Genomic DNA, 23,372 nt, shown 5'->3' with positions numbered 1-23,372 from the left:
GTGTGCTTGCTTCAGTTCCTCAGTGGCAAAGCTAGGAGAGCTCAAAAAAAACATCTCATAGTTGAAGGCTCTTTCCTTGAGTCAAGTGCCTTGAAATTAACTAGGAGCTGTGCACAGTTTGAAGTGGTGTGTGGCCACTTGCAGACACCAGTTAAACCTCTCACTCAAACCCTTGTAATCGTTTTTTCTTATCGTGCACTCCAAAAATGCACTGAATGTTCTTATTATGTTACTGAATGTATCCAGAGTACTTTCAGATTTTGCTATTGACAAATGCTGTGAAAAGTACAGTGAAGTTAAAATGCACATAAAATCCAAAGTGTAATGTTTGGATTCAGTCTTGTGTCACGTGAACTGTTGTGACCTCACCTTTTTGGTCTGATAATTTTGCCATAATCTCCAACGTGTTATCTTTCAATTGCTACCTTGGTCATGCATAAGCAAGCTTTTTATAGTTATTTTGTTAGAAACATTTCAAATGTTGCCCTATCCACATGGGCCCATTTCCCGAGTGTAAGGGGTATAAATGAGCAGCATGTCCTGGTGTCTGTAAATAAGAATTTGTTCCTATGACCTATTCTTAGGATCTGCTGACCTGCCTGTTAAAATAAAGGTTATATTAATATCAATTCATTTCATCTTGCTGTAGATGTCTAGCTGGTATTCTAACTGACAGTGATCTTAGGAGTGAACGTGGGATTTTAAACAGTCCTGCATGAATACTTCTTGGCCGACAATTTGAATTGTCACTTGTTCCCATTCCCATGTCAATTCATAATAGCACATTACTTGGAACTCATACCAAACATTCATATTGCTTCCTGTGACAACTGAATCAGAATGAAGAGTAATGATAAAGAGTTGATATACTGGCATCCTGCATGGTATACCAAGAAATAGACTAAGTCTACTTTGGAAATCATTCACAACATCTTAGTGCATTCTATACGATTTTTTTTTCTTCAAATGATTATGAGGAATTCATGTCTCACGTCATAGGCATTTTACGACGTTCCTACTTCAATTGCATTCGTCTACAACCTACAGAAAATATGACATAAGAAATCTTTCATGATACTGATTTCTCTCTTCCCCCCCCCCCCCCCCCCCCCCAAAAAAAGCTATTCCGAAATGTTGTGTATTTTAGATTACAAGTTGGGGATGCTGTAGATGTGATATCAAGATTATAGTTGTAGCCTACATAAAATATATAGCATTAAATATACATTTGATTGAATTCTTAACTAAACATCATATTTTCCCATCAGCAAGTAGCTGCTATAGAATAATCCACTCACCTTGATCCGCAACAGACGCATTCGTTATACTTCAGATGGTACCCCTTTTTGTCAAAACATTCTTTTGAAAGGTTCTCATCAGCTTATTAGTATTTTCAAATTAACATGAAATAATTCCCTATATTCAAGTTGCAGCATTTTTTTTAAATCACCACATGTCCTAGATATCAATACATTTTATTGTATCGCACGTCAAGTAGTAGACATATCTAGGAAACTAGACAACAAGCCGCTGACTAACTGAACGGTGATATATATTGGCAAAACTCCCCCGCTTTTTTTCTACGAGGAATGTGCGCAACAAGACAAGCGCAACAAGAGAATAGCACAGCGCACGCTGTGGACTCCTGTCTTGAAAGGAGCGCATCTTATGTGTGGCCAGTTTCGAGAGGGAGGCGGAGATGATGAAGCGCTCTGAATGACAGTATTACCCTGACATAAATAAACATTGCCTCAAGGGAGAAAGGCTATGCCTTATAAATGATTTCGGATCCATTTCCAGTTCAAACAAACAAGACACCAAAAGATATCCCGGGGGTAAGCTACCTGGGTCATTCCACGAAATGAGGACCTTTTGCGTTGCTTTAATATTTTAAGTAGACATTGTGCAGTCATATTGAATTTATATTATGATATTCATTTAAGTGCCCTTTTATATAGACTACATGGGAATTTGGTTGTACCAGTTTTTGTCAAATACAGTTATTTTGAATGGTTCTTAGCAACTTATCAGTAGTTCTGTTCTTGAGCTGTTCTTGTCTAATGATGTTCTGTATTTTGTTATTCTGTATTATGTTTTGTGTGGTCCCCAGGAAGAGTAGCTGCTGCTTTTGCAACAGCTAATGGGGATCCTAATAAAATACCAAATACATCAGTCTTTTAACATGAATTTAGCTTCTTATGACTGGGGGCAGTATTGAGTAGCTTGGATGAATAAGGTGCCCAGAGTAAACTGCCTGCTACTCAGTCCCAGTAGCTAAGATATATGCATATTATTAGTAGATTTGGATAGAAAACACTCTGAAGTTTCTAAAACTGTTTGAATAATGTCTGTGAGTATAACAGAACTCATATGGGAGGCGGCAACCTGGGAAAAAACCCAACCAGGAAGTGGGAAATCTGAGGTTTGTAGGTTTGCCGATCCAATATACAGTGTTTATGGGGTCATATTGCACTTCCTAGGGCTTCCACTAGATGTCAGCAGTCTTTAGAACCTTGTTTGATGTTTCTACTGTGAAGGATGAGGGAATAAGAGCTGATTGAGTCAGGGCTCTGGCAGAGTGCCACAAGCGCACTCTGGCGCACCCCCGTGAGAGTTAGCTGCGTTCCATCGCATTTCTACGGACAAAGGAATTCTCCAGTTGAAACATTATTGAAGATTTATGTTAAAATCATCCTAAAGATTGATTCTATACATCGTTTGACATGTTTCTACGAACTGTAATGGAACTTTTTGACTTTTCGTCTGGCCTGCGCGTCATCAATTTGGATTTTGGAACTAAAGGCGCGAACAAAAGGGAGGTATTTGGACATAAATTATGGGCGTTATCGAACAAAACAAATATTTGAACGGAGCAAAGTACAGAGAGATCCTTGATGAAAACCTGCTCCAGAGTGCTCAGGACCTCAGACTGGGGCGAAGGTTCACCTTTCAACAGGACAGCGACCCTAAGCACACAGCCAAGACAACGTAGGAGTGGCTTCGGGACAAGTCTCTGAATGTCCTTGAGTGGCCCAGCCAGAGCCCGGACTTGAACTGAATTGAACATCTCAGGAGAGACAACTCTCCCCATCCAACCTGACAGAGCTTGAGAGGATCTGCAGAGAAGAATGGGAGAAACTCACAAAATACTGGTGTGCCAAGCTCGAGGCTGTAATCGCTGCCAAAGGTGTTTCAGCAAGTACTGAGTAAAGGGTCTGAATACTTACGTAGATGTGATATTTCAGTTTATTTGTAATAAATTAGCTAAACTAAAAATGTTTTTTGCTTTGTCATTGTGGGGTATTTTGTGTACATTGATGAGGAAAAAAACTTTATACATTTTAGAATTAAGTTGTAACGTAACAAAATGTGGAAAAAGTCAAGGGGTCTGAATACTTTCCAAAGGCACTGTAGATACTTCCAGTTGATTTGAGTATCCAGTGTATTGGACATTGCAAGTCAATAGATGCTAGTCAGCCTGCAAAATAAACACTTCTAAGATAAAGATGCATAAACTAGAAAATATACATTTCCTGAAAATGTGTGGGCATGCTTCAGCTGAATAAAAATATTTGTAGCCTACCATAGCCATTTGATATATTGAAGGAGCCAAATTATTTTGAAAGGCATAAAACTAATTTGAACGTAATGTTGCAATGTTTTACATCAAGGGTAGTAAACCCTCCTCCAGGAGAGCTAATGGGTGTACAGGTTTTTATTCCAGTCCCCCTCTAACAAACCACATTTTAGTAATGAGCTGCTCAACCAGACCTTGATCAACTGTCTCTGTTTTTGAGCAGTGCTTGATCAAAAGCCTGCACACCCAGTAGCTCTCCGGACGTGAGGGCAGATTACTGTTTGATTTTCAGAAATGTGCACCTCTTCCCCTGCTTTCGCCTGATGACGCGACGGGCCATAGCCCGGTGTACCCCGGGCCAGATTAATCAAACCCCCCTCATTGCCTCGAGGGAGAAAGTCTATGCCTTAACGATTAATTATTTCTCATCCATTTCCAGTTCAAACTCACGCATTGAAACTCAGACTCGTAGTACGACAACGTCACGGCTAATATCATCCAGAAGATATGCCTGAGGTAAACTACCTGTTGCAAGTTATCAGCATGCAATCGGATTTGTTTTTTAAAGCAGCTAAGGGCTGCGTTGATGCAACCGTCATCTAAATCAAATCATATTGTATTCGTCATATGCGTCGCCGACAACAGGTGTGGACTAACAGTGAAATGCTTACTTACCCTTCCCAACAATGCAGAGAAGGAAAATGGTGAAACAATAGAAAAGTAATAACAGATACACAATGAGTAACAATAACTTGGCTCTATACAATGGGTACCAGTACCGAGTCAATGTGCAGGGGTACGAGGTAATTGAGGTAGATATGTACATATAACCAGAAATAAAGTGACAGATAGTAAACAGTAGCAGAAGCGCATGTGATGCTTCAAAAACGGTCAATGCCGATAGTTAAATAGCTACCCGGACTAACTATTTAGCAGTCTTATGGCTTGGGGGTAGAAGCTTTTCAGGGTCCTGTTGGTAGCAGAGAGAACAGTCTATGACTTGAAGTCTTTGGCAATTTTTAGGGGCCTTCCTCTGACACCGCCTGGTATAGAGGTCCTGGATGGCAGGGAGCTCAGCCCCAGTGATGTACTGGGCCATACGCATTACCCTCTATAGTGCTTTTTAGTCAAATGCCAAGCGGTGATGTAGCCAGTCAAGATGCTCTCAATGGTGCAGCTGTATAACTTGGCAGGCCACATCCAGTAGGCCCGTGTCACTGAGCAGCTCACGGCTGTTGTTTCAAATCAAATTTGATTTGTCACACGTGTTCTGCAGATGTTATTGCGGCTGTACCGAAATGCTTGTTTTCCCCATGTAATCTGGGATAGTTTGCAAGCCCTGCCACATAAGATCTAAAAGTTGACATGCGGTGTTTGTAATCTAAATAGCCTACAACATAGAAGTTTGTAAAGTCAAATGATATATAATATTGTCTGTTTTTATTTAACACCCGTTTTTATCATTTCCCATTCTGCTCTGAATGTGCCTCTATGGACCGGTACTGATGTGAAAGCCACTGCTGAGTCTGCACTGTTCCTCCATAGGCTACTGACAGGAAATGCAATAATCAGGAGACAATGAGACTTTAACAAAGGGAAACCATGGAGTTGATCCATGTCAGGCCGTGCCGCAGGTGATTGCGCCTCTAGTTCTGTTGCCACCATTATGGTTCAAGACCTCACGTGGCCTCAAATTAAGTTAGTCTGCCAAGCCTCCGTATAGCCAAAGCCCTTGGTACTAATACGCAGATGGTTAAATAATGACACAAACCATGAAGTGATGAATACATGGGGCATACTGAGAGCTTCAGCACTTCAAGGCAATTATAACATGCATTAGAGCCCATAGGCTCTGGCAAATTCCTCTGACTGGCTTGCAAACCACTTAAACAAGTACACGTGGTTGTTGACCTCGTTTTAAAGTGAATGTCAACTTGCGAGCAAGAAGCCCCATTGTGTCATTTTAAAATCAAAGAATTCCCAGAAGACTTACAAGTCGTAGCCAGAAGAGGGTATGAAATCCCCCTAAACAAACAGGCTAGCGTAGAAACCTTGGCTAACGCAAGCCTGTACATTGTAATATAAAGTGGTATTCTGAAACACCTCTCAGATATGGCCACAGTCTCTAAAAGGAGAGCTCTTCTGCACCTTCAGGGCAGGCCAGTCAGGCAGATGCTGCAAACCACAAACAAGTTAACTAAGTTTCCTTGTAATTTAGCCACAATTGTGTCAATCTGACTAATCCAGGGCTCTCCAACCCTGTTCTTGGAGAGCTGTCATGTAGATTTTGTGAAAAAATAACTTAGCTATGCCCAATATTTGTTAGCCATAGGTCTGAAAAGCAGGTGAAACATCATTGTTCAAGTGTCTGTTTATTGAGACTTCTTGGAGGTATAGCCGTCCATCAGCAATATACCATGTCTATCAGGAAGCAAGGTAAGACCCAAGTGCAGACTGCAGTAGCCCCGGTGTCAGGGGCTCTTAATCTAGTCCATTAAATAACACAATGCCCCAATATCACCTGTTTGTAATGAACACGATGGGAGACAGAGAGCTGATTTTCAAGCGCAGGGAGTGCTATAATATATTGTCCTCATAGACGGCAGGATGACGATAAAGATTGTAATTTGTGCCGAGAAAATGAATGGAATGAAATGGATTGCTATCAATGAGCTCAATTGTATGAGAACAGGACGTAAGCACAAGGGATGAGGCAGTAAACAGTTACATCGATTCTCAGAAGGCCTACAGTCTATCTAAATGAACAGATGTGACACACGGTCTGAACCCGACAGTAAGATGTACAGGATGGTATTTCCTATTGTTTACATCCGTAAGACTAACTGCTATGAATGGTGAAGGCCGCTGCAGTTCAAGATGGATGTTGTGTTACATATTGCTCTGACTGCTTTCATTGCATTGCTCAAGAGGCCTATGACATCAGCGGGTACACCTAATGCTCTTGGGGCAAACATGATAGGATCTTACACAATACCGCCAACACTTCATGTCAGTTTGACAGCTGTTCTGATGACAACTTTGGCCCGAGACCTCTCAAGCAGTATCAATTGAGCGATTTTGAGCTCAAGAGTAATGAAAAACTCAAGGTGTGGTCTTTTCATACAGCGGTGTGGACATTTAGGCAGGTTTTTGAGGGTTACGCCGTGCTAATCCACTTTAGTTCCATCTCTAGCCTCACCTCCAATTTCCAAGTCTCTACTCTGTGAACCTAAATTGAATCATCCCGACGGTCGAACTTCAATCATCTTCATCAGGGGAAAATAACTGGCCAATTTGCATTCATAACATGACGAACGGGGTCCATCGACTAGGCGACTGGCACCGTGTTTCCAGTGTGTGTATAATCAGTTTAGCCTAGTGTTGCCATCCACATGGTTTCTCATGGCCGGGGCTAATGGGCTATCTGGCAGACCTTATCTCGGGAACAAAATGTATCGCAATTACTGCCACTGCGGCCGCACGGCGTTCACCCCTCGCTTTTAATAAAGCCGCGGCAGAAAGCGAGCTGCACTCGCCATTTCTAAAGATTTCGGGCAGTCGGATCAGTCCATCACGCAGGACTGCAGAAAACACGAGGCGGGAATCAGATCATAGCGAAGGTTGCCACAACTACCTTTTCACCCTTTGTGTCACTTTCTGGTTCTCTGTGCCAAGGTCGAAATGTAGGCAGTGCTGTTGAGGGAGGTAAAGTTACAACTAGAAGCCTCTGTAGTGGGGGAACCAAAGCTTCAAACACTTCGATAAGGGCTTTGTGGATACGGTGTCTTGACATTCTTCAGATTAAACCATCAAGGCTAACTGGTATTACCTGGTCAAAGTCTTACAGAGTCCTGCTCTTTGAACAAGCTCAACAAGCTCACCTAATGATGCTTAACCACGCGAATCAACCAAACGAAGAACCCATATGGGGGGGGGGAATAAATACGTATCACAGAACACAACACAATACAATCTGTCTCATGGTAGGCCAAAAAGCCCCCAACACGCCACGCCTCCAAGTCTTCTAATTGGCTGCTGCAGCTACAATGTATTTTGTCAAAAGACATTTTTATTGTACTTGACACATACCAAAAGCAATTACTACAAAAATGATATAGATCTTATCTTACACCGCACACTGTTCAAAATTAAAATACATCCAGCCCCGAAATGCTCTCAATGCCCTCAGGGTGCTTCCGGAACCTTCATTCATATAGAGCCAACATATTAAGGAACTGACAGTACAAAATTGCGCCGGAGAAGAAGGCAGATGTTTTACGTGCCCCCATCCGATTTTGTTTCTTTGTTTGTTCATTTGCGTTGTTTGTAAATAAATAAAAATGACGTATTTTGTAAATAATGTTGCCGCTACCGTCTTATGACCGAAAATAACTTCTGGACATCAGGACTGTGATTACTCAGCACGGACTGGCAGAATCGCCAGAGGGCGGGCTGCCTTCCGAGAATTCGTAGGCGATCGAATAAATCCCCACTTCCTTCCATTCTGCTAGCAAACGTGCAATCTCTGTTGTATTTGATGCATGTGACTAATAAGATTTGATTTGATCTGTGTCTCTTGTTTTCTTCCTACCTCCACTGCACTCACCTCTGAGCTTTCTCTGCTAAGCCTAGCATCCTTTTCCACAGCACTGGCACCAGAAGACCAGGGGACCACACTGCCTGTGCTGGGCCCAGCAATATCCTAGTTGTGAATGAATAAACACATTTATTAGATTATGAAGATAGACTACTGAATGAATACCTAATAGATGACCATTGGCGCATGAAAGCCTAGCTACTTATATTGCAAATATAAATGCCTGGCTGTCATACATAATGGTTCATTAGTATTACATATAGGTAATATATAATATAGAGCCAAAATATACATAAATTGGCGTTACATGTGTCTCTCTCTATCACTCTTTCGCTCTCTGTGTGTATGTGTTTTCTCCCAACGCCCACTACACTTGACTGCCGCAGCCTAGCATCACTGGGACAGGAAGACCAGGGGACCACACTGCATGTGCTGGGCCAAACAGGGTAACACTTTATTTGGGGCATTTACAAACCCTTTACTCACCATTTTGTCAATTTTAGTGAGCTAGTTATTCACACACACATACATGCATATATATACTGTACACTGCTCAAAAAAATAAAGGGAACACTTAAACAACACAATGTAACTCCAAGTCAATCACACTTCTGTGAAATCAAACTGTCCACTTAGGAAGCAGCACTGATTGACAATACATTTCACATGCTGTTGTGCAAATGGAATAGACAACAGTTGAAAATTGTAGGCAATTAGCAAGACACCCCCAATAAAGGAGTGGTTCTGCAGGTGATAACCACAGACCACTTCTCAGTTCCTATGCTTCCTGGCTGATGTTTTGGTCACTTTTGAATGCTGGCGGTGCTTTCACTCTAGTGGTAGCATGAGATGGAGTCTACAACCCACACAAGTGGCTCAGGTACTGCAGCTCATCCAGGATGGCACATCAATGTGAGCTGTGGCAAGAAGGTTTGCTGTGTCTGTCAGCGTAGTGTCCAGAGCATGGAGGCGCTACCAGGAGACAGGCCAGTACATCAGGAGACGTGGAGGAGGCCGAAGAAGGGCAACAACCCAGCAGCAGGACCGCTACCTCCGCCTTTGTGCAAGGAGGAGCACTGCGAGAGCCCTGAAAAATGACCTCCAGCGGGCCACAAATGTGCATGTATCTGCTCAAACGGTCAGAAACAGACTCCATGAGGGTGGTATCAGGGCCCGACATCCACAGGTGGGGGTTGTGCTTACAGCCCAACACCGTGCAGGACGTTTGGCATTTGCCAGAGAACACCAAGATTGGCAAATTCGCCACTGGCGCCCTATGCTCTTCACAGATGAAAGCAGGTTCACACTGAGCACATGTGACAGACGTGACAGTCTGGAGACGCCGTGGAGAACGTTCTGCTGCCTGCAACATCCTCCAGCATGACCGGTTTGGCGGTGGGTCAGTCAGGTGATGTGGCATTTCTTTGGGGGGCCGCACAGCCCTCCATGTGCTCGCCAGAGGTAGCCTGACTGCCATTAGGTACCGAGATGAGATCCTCAGACCCCTTGTGAGACCATATGCTGGTGTGGTTGGCCCTGGGTTCCTCCTAATCCAAGACAATGCTAGACCTCATGTGGCTGGAGTGTGTCAGCAGTTCCTGCAAGAGGAAGGCATTGATGCTATGGACTGGCCCGCCCGTTCCCCAGACCTGAATCCAATTGAGCACATCTGGGACATCATGTCTTGCTCCATCCAGTCTCACGTTGCACCAGAGACTGTCCAGGAGTTGGCAGATGCTTTATTCCAGGTCTGGGAGGAGATACCTCAGGAGACCATCCGCCATCTCATCGGGAGCATGCCCAGGCGTTGTAGGAAGGTCATACAGGCACGTGGAGGCCACACACACTACTGAGCCTCATTTTGACTTGTTTAAAGGACATTACATCAAAGTTGGATCAGCCTGTAGTGTGGTTTTCCACTTTAATTTTGAGTGTGCCTCCAAATCCAGACCTCCATGGGTTGATAAATTTGATTTCCATTGATCATTTTTGTGTGATTTTGTTGTCAGCACATTCAACTATGTAAAGAAAAAGGTATTTAATAAAAATATTTCAGTCATTCAGATTTAGGATGTGTTATTTTAGTGTTCCCTTTATTTTTTTGAGCAGTGTAGTATTTTGGTAGCATTGCCTTTAAATTGTTTAACTTGGGTCAAACGTGTCGGGTAGCCTTCCACAAGCTTCCCACAATAAGTTGGGGGAATTTTTGCCCATTCCTCCTGACAGAGCTGGTGTAACTGAGTCAGGTTTGTAGGCCTCCTTGCTCGCACACGCTTTTTCAGTTCTAAGGTCAGGGCTTTGTGATGGCCACTCCAATACCTTGACTTTGTCCTCCTTAAGACATTTTGCCACAACTTTGGAAGTATGCTTGGGGTCATTGTCCATTTGGAAGACTAATTTGCAACCAAGCTTTAACTTCTTGACTTATGTCTTGAGATGTTGCTTCAATATATCCAGATAATTTTCAATTGCTCATGATGCCATCTATTTTGTGAAGTCCACCAGTCCCTCCTGCAGCAAAGAACCCCCACAACATGATGCTGCCATCCCCATGTGCAGTTGCAAACCGAAGTCTGGCTTTTTAATGGCGGTTTTGGAGCAGTGGCCTCCTCCTTGCTGAGCGGCCTTTCAGGTTATGTCGATATAGGACTTGTTTTACTGTGGATATAGATACTTTTGTACCTGTTTCCTCCAGCATCTTCACAATGTCCTTTGCTGTTGTTCTGGGATTGATTTGCATTTTTCGCACCAAAGTCCGTTCATCTCTAGGAGACAGAACGTGTCTCCTTCCTGAGCGGTATGATGGCTGTGTGGTCCCAGCGTGTTTATACTTGCGTACTATTGTTTGTACAGATGAACGTGGTACCTAGAGGCATTTGGAAATTGCTCGCAAGGATGAACCAGACTTGTGGAGGTCTACAATTTTTCTGAGGTCTTGGCTGATTTCTTTTGATTTTCCTATGATGTCAAGCAAAGAGGCACTGAGTTTGAAGGTAGGCCTTGAAATACATCCACAGGTACACTTCCAATAGGCTAATTGACATCATTTGAGTCAGTCAGAAGCTTCTAAAGCCATGACATCATTTTCTGGAATTGTCCAAGTTGTTTAAAGGCACAGTCAACTTAGTGTATGTAAACTTCTGACCAACTGGAATTGTGATACAGTGAATTATAAGTGAAATAATCGATCTGTAAACAATTGTTGGAAAAATTACTTGTGTCATGCACAAAGTAGATGTCCTAACTGACGTACCAAAACTATAGTTTGTTTACAAGAAATTTGTGGAGTGGTTGAAAAATGAGTTTTAATGACTCCAACCTAAGTGTATGTAAACTTCCAACTTCAACTGTACAATTATGTATTTTTTTACCCTAATAAAATATGGTCTGGCCCCTCTGCAGTTTGCAGAAGGCCAATCCACCCATGAAGTGTGTTCATGTACCTCCCCAGGTCACCCCACTCTCTCGCTCACTTTTTGTTCCTGTACCTCCCCAGGTCACCCCACTCTCTCGCTCACTTTTTGTTCCTGTACCTCCCCAGGTCACCCCACTCTCTCGCTCACTTTTTGTTCCTGTACCTCCCCAGGTCACCCCACTCTCTCGCTCACTTTTTGTTCCTGTACCTCCCCAGGTCACCCCACTCTCTCGCTCACTTTTTGTTCCTGTACCTCCCCAGGTCACCCCACTCTCTCGCTCACTTTTTGTTCCTGTACCTCCCCAGGTCACCCCACTCTCTCGCTCACTTTTTGTTCCTGTACCTCCCCAGGTCACCCCACTCTCTCGCTCACTTTTTGTTCCGGCACCTCCCAATTTACAAATTAAGCACTGAACACGAGTTGTGTAGACTCTAGCTAACCCCCATATTGACTGAAATATCCAAGCCATGCCAGCCATATATCATGAGTTAGAAGATTATGAATTTTAGGCTATATTATGAAGTTATTATTTAAGAGCATTGAAGGTAAATCACAATCAGTAAAAACAAATATTGAGCGAGCTAGTTAGCAGATTTACATAAATGATCAATGATCAGCTGACAGACTACCCTCTTTTCCCGATGACAACGTTTTTAAGCGACACGGTCACTAGCTTGCTTACAATATGTGATGAGTGTGTTGTTGCAGAAATAAATAGGCCTGTGCTAAAAAAATGTATGAATTTTCGCGACAGAGATAGTTAGTATTTTTAGCAACATTTTCTCTTGCTGCCAAGATGATGGTGTCAAATGTTCTTGCCCAGGACCCAGACAGAATTCAGCCACACAGATCACAGATTCATGTCGACTGGAGAATTCAATTATTGGCCCGAATGCAAAGAAAATGTTTGCGCTTCAAATCAATTGACATTACCATATTCATGTTTAATTACTAGCAGCTTTGCATTAGCCACAGGCCAAATGAAGGCGACCTGACAGCTTTGCACGTTTTAACCACATTCCTGCTTGTAAATGTTGACGTCCACAAACAGGTCTTGGACTCTCCATTTTTGCCAGATGGGTATTTATCATGTACTTGTCCATGGTAGATGAAAGCCATATTGTCATGTGTATGATATTAGGTGAATACAACATCTCTGACAGACATTTATTAGAATATCATTGGCCAGATAGACAGTTCAAAGCAGATCAGTGTGTTTTAAACTTGATCTTATCTTTGGCTTTGGTTTAAAATGATGTGCCAAGAGCATTGAGATCACCAGAGAGGCATATGGTCGATAGCACAACACGCAACTGTGATACGGAACCGAAATCACCTTTCCACAATGGCGTCTATTGAATTGGGAGTGATACCTGATGGGATTCCTTTCATTACCTTCTCCTCGGTCCTCACCCGGGCTACACAGCATTGGGCCTGACACCTCATTCATCTGGAACGGTTCAGGAGGCTGCTTGAGGACAGCTCCCAAGAATCAACTCTTAAATGAAACCTAGTGTCCTTCCTTAAAGCTGCCACAGTGTTTGCAGTCACATAAAAGAAACAGAAGGATCTCGGATCATGCCCGATGACAATTGAAGAAGGCGACAAACAGGAACAGGCAACCGTTTCAAAGCCTTGTAATTGCAGAAGAGACTCCAGCCTCCGCTCTCCCTACAGTGGCTCTAATGAATGGAAGATACACAGCACATAGGCTACATAACAAGAAGTGTGCTCGTGGCAAGGCCCCGGGATTTCCACTCCAGCTTAACAGAGGTTGTTACCGCACTGCCCTCCCTCCATATGGTTCCAGTAAATTGTAGGCGTGATCCACAGAACCACTAAATCAATAGCATTGTGTGCCTCTCTCCCGGATTCGTGCCCTTGACGTGGGTAGGTAATGTTCTCTTACTATTGATGCTCTCTACCTGGCCGCCTCCACCAAGGGTCTGTGGGGGGACATAAATCTGGCAGATTTTCTGGACCTAGGGCGAGGATTGGAGGAAGAGATGTTTATGATAAAATGGTATTATACCATGTTATAGATCATAGTGCATTGTAGGTTTGTAGCTGAAGTGGAGATTCGGTAATGTCATGTGTACCCTTTTACGGGCCTAGCAGCCAAATGTAAATAGCAGGCATTTGCACCGTGATAACTAGGTTTTCCGTTGCCAAAAAGTGTCTTGAAGTGTCACCTCGAGTTCTGAAACGTAGCGGCTTAAAATACAATACATTTTATGGGGACATTGTGCTTAATCCAACCAATCAAAATAGCAGGATCTAGCAAAATCCCACTTGTTCACACTCCAGTGAAGTTACTTTTGACGACCTTGACGGCCAATTTATATGGCAAGGCCTTGGGACTGTCTGTAATATTCACATGCGATTAAAGCTGAGATCTGCGATAGGTGAAACGGAGCCACTGGCACATCTGTTGTTGTTTTTGTGTTGAGAAAATGAGCATCCAGCGTTATACCAACAACAAATAATAACACTAGTACATACTCTGCTGTCTATCACACATGCAATGATGTGCAATCATTGTTGTTTGCACCTCCTATGGCGTCGAGCTTTAAGGAATGAAACAGATTTCGCAAAACAAACTAATTAGAAGGTAGATTCAATTAGCCTCGCTTCTCTTATCCAAGGGAGAATTGAGCGATGTTGTGTATAATACCATTGACTGCTAAGGACTTAGCTACAGTTAACTGCCAAAATAAGGGAAACACTTGACTAAATGAAGGATACAAAGTGTATTGAAAGCAGGTGCTTCCATCACAGTTGTGATTACGGAGTTAATTGAGCAATTAACATCCCATCATGCTTAGGGTCATGTATAGAAAATGCTGGGGCAGGCCATTATTTTGGCTACCAACACCGTCTATGGGGGATAGGGTGACAATTCCCCCATCCACAGGGCACGAGTGGTCACTGAATGACTTGATGAGCCTGAAAATGATGTAAACCATATGCCATGGCCGTCTGTTACCACATCTCAACCCAATTGAGCCCATGGGAGATTCTGGAGCGACGCCTGAGACGGTGTTTTCCACCATCATCAACAAATCACCACATGATGGAATTTCTCAGGGAAGACTGGTGTAGCATCCCTCCTCTATGCGAAGGTGAATTGAAGCTGTTCTGGCTCGTGGTGGCCCATTGCCCTCTTAAGACACTTTATGTTAGTGTTTCTTATATTTTGGCAGTTTACCTGTAGGTTTCTTGGGTTAAAAAATAACAACAGACTAACTCAGAACTCTGGATCCAGCTGTCATGGAAAAAATCACCAAATGATCCACATATTGAGTGAGCGAGTCGCTGCTTGGTTATTAAACCGCGAGACCACTCCGTTGTGCACTATTACCAGTAGGCTATATTACCCCTCAGTGTTTGCCTTATGGAGGGTCCCACACAGACCCCACTGGAATAGAATGTTGATTATTCCAACTGCAATTTTCTACTTTGCAGTCAGCCATCTGCCTGGGTAGTAATATAGGGAGAGGGAGAAAGTGAGAGGGAGGGAGGGAGAGTGAAAGACAAAAAGCAAGAGATAGGGAGAGCAAGGGAGAGAGATTTGTGTCCGTTACACGTGGCCAGAATCTTCCACGGAAATTATATGAGAACTTAGTGAGGTGGCCACCTAACTACCTCTGAGAGTCAACCACCACCCACTGGCATTATTTCATTATCCCTCGATGATTGAGCACTGTAAAAGCAAGGCAGTATTGCGATTTCTAATTTTTTTCCGTTGATGATTTAGATGATGCGTGTCATTTTAGACTGGGTGTACTGTATCTTTGAGAGGAAGTGTTAGAGGCATTTTACTTGTTTTTTTTAAACTGACATTTAAAGCTGCAATATCTAACTTTTTGAGTGACCTGACCAAATTCACATAGACATTATAGTTGTAGATCTGTCATTCTAATTGAAAGCAAGTCTAAGAAGCTGTAGCTCTATTCTATGTGCTCTATTTCTATGCTTCCTGTTCTTAAGTTTAGTGTTTCTAATTTCAGCTTATTATTTGCATGCAGGAAAGGCCTAACAATGTCTTTATATTGAACCTTTAAAAAAGGGTGCGTTTCCCAAATGTTCTAGATATTTCTCATTAGTTCACCATTATCATTATTTTGCACATGCAGAGCTCACCTAATGGTGGGTCATTTAAATGATGTGTTTTGACAGGAAGTAATCACAGGCCCGCTGTTAGTATAGCTATGGGGCTTGTATGTGCTAAATAATTATAACTTGAGAACATTCACGGAATAGAAAGCGGAATAGAAAGCCTTTTTAAATTTGAAATATATGATAAATATTTTTTTCTCAGTAAAATGCTCTTTTAAATGAGTGTTTCTGGGCACACAGTATGTCCCAGTACTGTCGTAACAACACATGTATTACACGTGAATGTCTAGTGTCCTCAGTAACAGGAAGAAGAAATTTACTCACAAACCCATGTAATGCAATCTCAATGTTTTGTCTCCTCCGATTCCGCAAATACTTTCATAATTGAATGTTTAATCATCCTTAAAATCCAATGTTTACATGTACGTTATGTTTACTGCAGTCATGAGTTCAATTTGCCATCCGATATGCCATATTAGGAAAGGAAATGTCAGCACTGTTGGCATCAGATTACTTCTGAACTTACATTTTTTTTTGCACTGGTTTGTTATTATTTCTGAGACCGAAATGGATGGAAAGGATATCGCCGACTGAGAAAACACTGCTTCTTATCACTACAGTAGCAGAGACCCTTTCAACCATGCTTGAACCATGCTGAAACCACCACAAACAATAATGGCTGAGAATTGAGCACAAATTGAGCATATTTCTGGGACTTCTATATTCAGAGCCTGGGATTTCCCCGTAGACTTGTCTCCCCATGTGTTCCAGAAGAATGCATTCATTCAGAAGCGTGGCAATGTTACTTACAGTGTTATCTACTGGGAGTATAGGTAAGGGCAACAACAGGAGAAGAACATTTGCACAATTTAGTATTAAATAAAGAAGAAGTCAGATGCAATAGGCTAATTGAAAAGTTGCGCAAGGGAGAGTAGGCGTGTGAATTTAGTTGAAAGCCATAGTTCAGTACATTCACCCTGTCGGAGTATGGCAATAACAGTGTCAAATTCCACCTTGTCCATCCTGTGCCAATGTCATTATTGTCTGTATAATTGTGACCATAAAGGCCATGATGTCCATTATATACTGTCAAAACAATGCCTTTATCGGGAACAACTTTTTTTTTAAATAACATGGCTGTCCATTTAAAGACTGTTATACACAGTAAATACCAGATGTGTAAGATGGTTACTCTTCTATAAAAAAAACTTTAAACTAATATAATATGTTTAATAATAATATGTCTAATAAAAAAGACTATCAACACAAACGTGACATTTCCCACAATGCTTTTTTTTTTTTTTCCATGAACAGTGATACTGATAGTGGGACATGATTTAAGCCTTCCATATTCCGCAGTCATGTCAATGAGCCTCTCTGTGTGTCTGTGGCCGTTTTTACGATGCCATCCAGATGGTGAAGGGGACGAGCAGGGTGGGTACTGTGTTGAGCAGCGTTACGGAGCCCAGGTATAACACGGTGCCCGTTCCACACAGGGCTGTGAGGTAGGCGTTCATCCTGCTGCAGATGATCTTCCTCACTGTCAAACAGAACTGCAGGAGAGAGGATGAAACAAGAGTAAGTATCCTTTACAGATTATTTTAAATCCACAAGATGAATGAAAGCTTGTGAGTGTTTTAACACTCAAAATCTTATTAACGTTGAGTGAAAAAGAGGAGTGCTCTTTGCCTTTATCTTTGAAAGCCCTTGTCTTTGTTTGATTGAATTGGGGCCTCTGATATTCTAATGGTTAATCGTTATTGTCAATTTTATTTATTTATTCATCCACATCCATTTGTAACCATTGAGATGCAAATCTCATTTTAAAGGAGCTCTGGCCAAGAGGCAAATTACAATGAAGATACAGCAATTTATGAAACAGCATGACGTGTCTTAATTTGACAGAACATTGTGATTCAACTATAAATACAGTATCTCTATTTAATAAAGTACTGTGTAACAGTGGTACCCATCCAGGGGTACTAGGACCTACTGATTTATATTACATTAAAGTGGCAAACTGTGACTCAAACAACAGCCGTGGTTACCCCTCCACTGTTTCAGTAAACAACCACAGCCAAACAGCCACACATGAGCGGCAGGTATCCTAGTGATTAGAGCGTTGGACTAGTAACCGGAAGGTTGCAAGATCAAATCCCCGAGCTGACAAGGTAAAAATCTGTCGTTCTGCACCTGAACAAGGATAGTTAACCCACTGTTCCTAGGCCATCATTGAAAATAAGAATTTGTTCTTAACTGACTTGCCTGGTTAAATAAAGGTTTAAAAAATGAGGGTCTTTAATGCATTAACACTAGATGGTGCTGCTCACCAGTGCACTACAGTCCAACTCAACAAGTCTGTGACTTGTCCCAATTCTCCACACTTCTCACAAAGCGTGCACTTTCACACTTCCTCTCATGGATTCAACCAAGGTTAGTAACTACCTACTTGCACCAATCAGATGCTTTTGAATCCATGACGGAGAGTGTGCAAGTGCACACTTTTGGAGAAGGGTAGAGAATCACCCTTTGAGTGCACCTTTCATTGGCCTAAAAGCAATCTATCCCCCTGACCTTTTCAGAGAAATGTACACCATTTCAACTGCTCTCATCTTGCAGTACTTTGCATCAGTGTGCAGTATTCCCACATTGATTGGCTATCGTCTGTGCTAGGGGTGACCACAGCATGTCTAGACTAGACGTTGGTACCAGCACGTCTGTGTCGTGTTCAGATAGAAATGCCATGATTAGAGCTTACCCGATTCCTTACTTACATGCCAGAGAGGTTTCATGTCTGTTCTACCCAATATATTTCTGAGTGTTCCACAACACTGCCCTGCTGAACTCAGACCAGGGCCCGTATTCCTAAGAGTGACTAGGTGTGTTGCTCTATTACCAGCTTTGACTTTTAGATTATAATGCATGGATAACAGGGATCTAATTATAGAGTAGAACTCCTAGTCTGATATGCCTTATAAATATGGGGCCTGATGACACTCACTCATTTTGTGCTCTCGAGATTTTGAGGAGCTTGTCCATGAATCATGATCATTTGAACCGGGCGTTTTACTGCTGGGCTGGAACAAATGAGCCACCTCTAGTGTATGCCAACTGCCATCATCTGAACTAAGTTTCTAAATTACTCCTAAGTAGGCCGATATATACAAGAGACGTTGTAAATCCATTCTCGAAAAACAAAGGAGTTGAGCAACTAAGCCGCTATTTGACAATAGTTTCCAACATAATCAGTCGACGTCAGCGTGAAACAGCACTTTAACTTGGAAGACCAAATCATAACTGACGGTTGAAGAAAGGTTGAAGAAAGGTTTCATCCTAATCATTTCCCTTATATGTATGTTTCCGCTTAATAACTTTGGCATGTGAGGTGACTGAGGTCAACTTCACGACAACACTTTATTATCCCGTAATCTGTGTCTGTTCCATCAAATTCATTCCTGCCATATTTCCCACACAACCCACGTGCTCAAACTCTTTTCTTTCAGAAAATATCTCTCCCGTGTGACCTTTTTGAGCCTATGACATAGGTGACTGGATAAATAGAGGCACTTTTGTGGCTAAAATGTACCAAAAGGGGCATTTCCGAAAAGGCTGGAGAGACTATATGCTCTGTGCTAAAGCTGATTCCTTCCAATAAATGTTTAGTGTGTAGCCTAACGCTCTAACAGCAAAGCTATGTACTAATGCAAGTCATTGAGCAATACGTTTATGTCGTTTTTGCTTCCCCGGCGTATTTATCGGCAGGGATTCACTTTAATATGTCTCAGTAGGTTCTTCACTCAATAATATATAAATAGTGTTACGAAACTTTGTCTGACCGTAATTTGAACCAGCAATAACTCTTGACTTGCCGGGTTAAATTTAAAAAAACTCCTCCCAATTGGTTCATTGCCCTGAGCATTATGTAACACCAAGTGTACTATTGGCTCATGGTTCACAATGTTATTCCTACAGTCTCAACTAAAGCATTGTTTTCTTAACATCTCCTTCACTACCCCCAGCTATCCCCTGGAGGGGGTGTCACGTGATGGCTTCCACTCTGAGAAGTTTGCAGTGACTGATCTTAGTCGCCCGTGAAATCACCATCGATTTTCCGATCACATGCTACCCCTAAAACGTGTAAGAACAGTGTGCTCTGACAAAGGAGAACCCCATACTCCACCTGGTAGGTCTGGTAGCTGATGGCCATGCCATAGCGGCAGTACATGACGTAGTGTTCACAGTTGTACCACAGCAAACTGTAGGTCATGGAGCCCATGAGCTTCTCTGCCCTCCTGGCCACCTCGTCCCCCTCCAGGGGGGGCTGGCTGCACAGCTTGTCCATGTGGTTGACCAGGATCTCCGAGCCATACGCGAAATCCGCCAACGAGTCCACCCTGACGCTCGCCGACTTGGCGATCACCCCTAGAATCAGCCGGTTGTTGGTCACCATCTTGCCGATGGCAGCCTTGTTCTTGGTGAATACCGGAAGGATGTCCGGGATGAAGTGGGCCACCCGGTTGTTGCCCAGGTAGATGCCGAAATGGGTGAAGAGAGTTCTAGGAACTTCCAAAAGGTCGCCACGTTTGTACAAGGACAGGTCATACTTAGAGTCTTTGTCCTTGTCCTCTTCATCCACTTTGGAAGCAATGAAGAAGAGGCTGAGGAGTTGGAGGAAGGTAATCATGGTGGCAGAACTATATCCAATGGTTCGACACCTGGCCGTTTTATTGGGGCTAAGGGTCTGGGAGGAGCCAAGCGTGTGGGATTAGAGGTTTCGCAACTTTGCAGTGCAATTTCGACAGAAATAAAGGAGCTTTCTGCTAATCGTGTGGTTTTGAGGGCGGCTTAATTTCACAACCGAGGGTTTAATCGGGGGAAGTGTTCTGGCTATGTGGCTGTCATTGGCAAATCAGAAAAACAAATCCCCAGTTTAGAAGGTCATAAATATTTTATAGCCTGAATAAACAGTCAGGTTGAGCCGTACAATCCTGACTCACTCTTGATATGTCTGGAACTGTGAATATGGTACAGTAGAAAGAAAATAATAAAGTATAGTCATTACTAAGAAATACTACCCAGATAATGTGTTTATTTTATGAGTGTGGCTCTTGCGTAAATCTACTTTATATGATTAAGTATTTGGGTTTGGAAATACTATGGGGATGTATTGGGGATTTTATGCGGCCAATATTCCATCAATAACATGATCATTTGAAAAGGCTGTGGGTGGTATTGACAGAGATGCAATGTGAGTATTAAGAGGCACTGTGATTGCATGTACCTAACTGTATTGAAAAATACAGTCAATTATTTAAATTGTTCTTGAAACCAGACCAAAACAAACCAAATGATGACTTCCAATATCTTTATTAACATTTCTTATATTTACAATGTATTTGATGGAAAACAAAATGATTTGCTCTCAAAACACATTCGTAAAAGTATTGTATTAATCAGCGTAGTACTCTTAGAGTTTCAAACTGAATGTATCTATATAAAAACATTATACAAGAGTATCATTATTGAAGAAATGAAATTATTTACAGATTAGACAACATTGACTTACACAGTAAGATTGAAAAAGTAGAAAATGTGCCTTGGCCAATCTTTTGGGGGGGAAATAGGGATGATACTTTGGTCACAGAGGGATCATATGGCCTTTATAAAGGCTTTATAATGCCTTAATGGCCTACATACAATACAGTAAGTGTTGACATGAACACTCAAATGTAAATTGCTAGGCCTACAACCACATTAACCTCTGTTTTCTTTTGGCTGGCCAGTATCAAATCAAAAGTAGCTCTTGCTGTAACAATGGCCTATTATATGATATGCCACTTTAGGCCTATACCAAAGGCGTATGAGTTGGGAGGTGCCAAGTAATGTCACCACAAGGACCAATGAAAAGACACGATCCTAAATAGTTTCCATTGAAATGTCCATCGGGAGTGTTTGAAGGTTTGAACTTTGGCCTCTCAGCCGGCCATCCACAGAGTGAAGGAGATGAGGGTTGTGGGTAATGTAGTTGAAGGTGCAAGGCCAAAGCAGACGATGTAGATCATTCCCAGGAGAACGCTGAGAAAGACACTCCTCTGGTCTTGGATGATTGATTTCAGGCACTCACAAAACTGCATAGAAAGGAGATAAATAATGCAATTAATAAACATGTATGTATTGGACTTTTATGAGCAATTCATTTTAGGCATATTCAATTTCTTTATGTTACAAGTCTAAACGTTTATGAAATATGGAAGAAAAGAGAGAAGAAGACCTTGCATGAAACAACATCAAAACAACAAACCAAAGCCCAAATATATGTATTTTCCGTAACACTGAATAAAACACAATGTTTCTGAATATAGTTGCCTATTATATTAACCATGGCATAATGTAATTTCAAATGGAGATGCATTATCATGAATATAAATAGAAAATATGGGATTGGAAATTTCAAAGGTTGATGATGCTGTTCCCAATAATGCAACCAGGTCTAACCTAAATCAACAATTCAATCCGATACATTTGTAATGATATTAATGTAAATGCAAATCTCTGAAAACATTATATATGCCCTAATCTAAAGATAACAGTCCTCACTGGGATACAGGTTATGCACAGGCAAAATATTTTAAGAAGACACTACATTTATCTCCTGTAGCGTAAAAGTTAAGGGGCCAGACTTATGCACAACGTAATTGTGAAAATAAAATAAATACATGAAATAATGCAAGGAAAATGAATGACCATTTCCGTTTGCTGACTTTTCGCTGAACCGTATCTGCAGTATGTAACAAAATGTTCACAGTTATTCCATAGTAAACTGTAAGGGATGGCGCCGACGAGTTGTTCTGCCCTCTCTGCAACCTCTTCATTTGGGAACGGTTGTTGCGCCTTGCATTTTCTATCCATATGATTCACCAATATGTTTGAGCCATACACAAAGTCCTCCAAAGTGTCCACGCGCACCGTGGCACATTTGTACAAGCAACCCATGATGAGTCTCTTATTTGTGATAACTGTTTTGATGATCATCTTATCGTTGGTTAGCACGGGCATGATATCCGGGATCAGGTGAGCGACTTTGTTGTCACCCAAGTAGATACCGAAGTGCGTGAACAAAGTTCTCGGCACCTCCAAAAGGTCCCCTCTCTGGAGAGACAACGGCGCGTGACTGTGCATCGTGCGCTCTTTGAATCCCGCCTCATTGCGTTTCCTATCCGTCCATTTAAACTCGAAAAGTTTGAAGTTGGAGAGAAGGGATAGCTTCTCGACGAGAAATGTCAACGAGTCGAGCATGTTGAAAGTTCCTGTCCAAAGTTTTCTGAGAGTTGTCTGGGAGAAGTGGGTTTATATGCGTAAGTGCACTAGGAGGGGACAGTGCAGCTCGAAGGTAAACCCCGAAGACACGATTGGCCACAAAGGACATTGCTATGGTATTTTTTGGCACGTATGTCTTTTTTCTTTAGTCTACATAATTTGGCATATTGTTTACTATACTTTTAATATTTGTTTACGCTGAAGATGTACGTTGATTTGCGTAATTTAAATTCACAACCATTACATTTGTAGGATATACAAATTATAATTACAGGCTCATTGGAATCATATTGAACGAATAAATTAGATATTTTTATTTACAATTTTATAATCAAAAAGGCAGATT

The 23,372-nt window shown here is 42.0% G+C and overlaps 2 protein-coding genes across 2 annotated transcripts; both read right to left on the bottom strand.

The window, feature by feature from the left end:
• Positions 1 to 16,406: 16,406 nt before the first annotated feature.
• On the bottom strand, positions 16,407 to 20,393 carry LOC139374147 (lecithin retinol acyltransferase-like). Its single transcript, XM_071115155.1, has 2 exons — positions 19,890 to 20,393; positions 16,407 to 17,262 (listed from the first exon to the last, which is right to left on the bottom strand). The coding sequence occupies exons 1-2, from the start codon at positions 20,391 to 20,393 to the stop codon at positions 17,107 to 17,109; spliced, it is 660 nt and encodes a 219-aa protein (XP_070971256.1). The 3' UTR covers positions 16,407 to 17,106.
• A 667-nt stretch (positions 20,394 to 21,060) lies between these two features.
• Positions 21,061 to 23,033, bottom strand: LOC139374146 (lecithin retinol acyltransferase-like). The gene is made up of 2 exons (XM_071115153.1): positions 22,454 to 23,033; positions 21,061 to 21,837 (listed from the first exon to the last, which is right to left on the bottom strand). Exons 1-2 carry the CDS (start codon positions 23,003 to 23,005, stop codon positions 21,685 to 21,687), a joined length of 705 nt encoding a protein of 234 aa, XP_070971254.1. The 5' UTR covers positions 23,006 to 23,033; the 3' UTR covers positions 21,061 to 21,684.
• Between the last annotated feature and the right edge of the window lie 339 nt (positions 23,034 to 23,372).

The sequence above is a fragment of the Oncorhynchus clarkii genome, chromosome 19 (genome assembly GCF_045791955.1).
Source record: "Oncorhynchus clarkii lewisi isolate Uvic-CL-2024 chromosome 19, UVic_Ocla_1.0, whole genome shotgun sequence".
In the NCBI taxonomy this organism is placed as follows: Eukaryota; Metazoa; Chordata; class Actinopteri; order Salmoniformes; family Salmonidae; genus Oncorhynchus; species Oncorhynchus clarkii.
The sequence above is the reverse complement of the archived record's forward strand: the minus strand, read 5'-3'. Positions and strand labels throughout refer to the sequence as shown.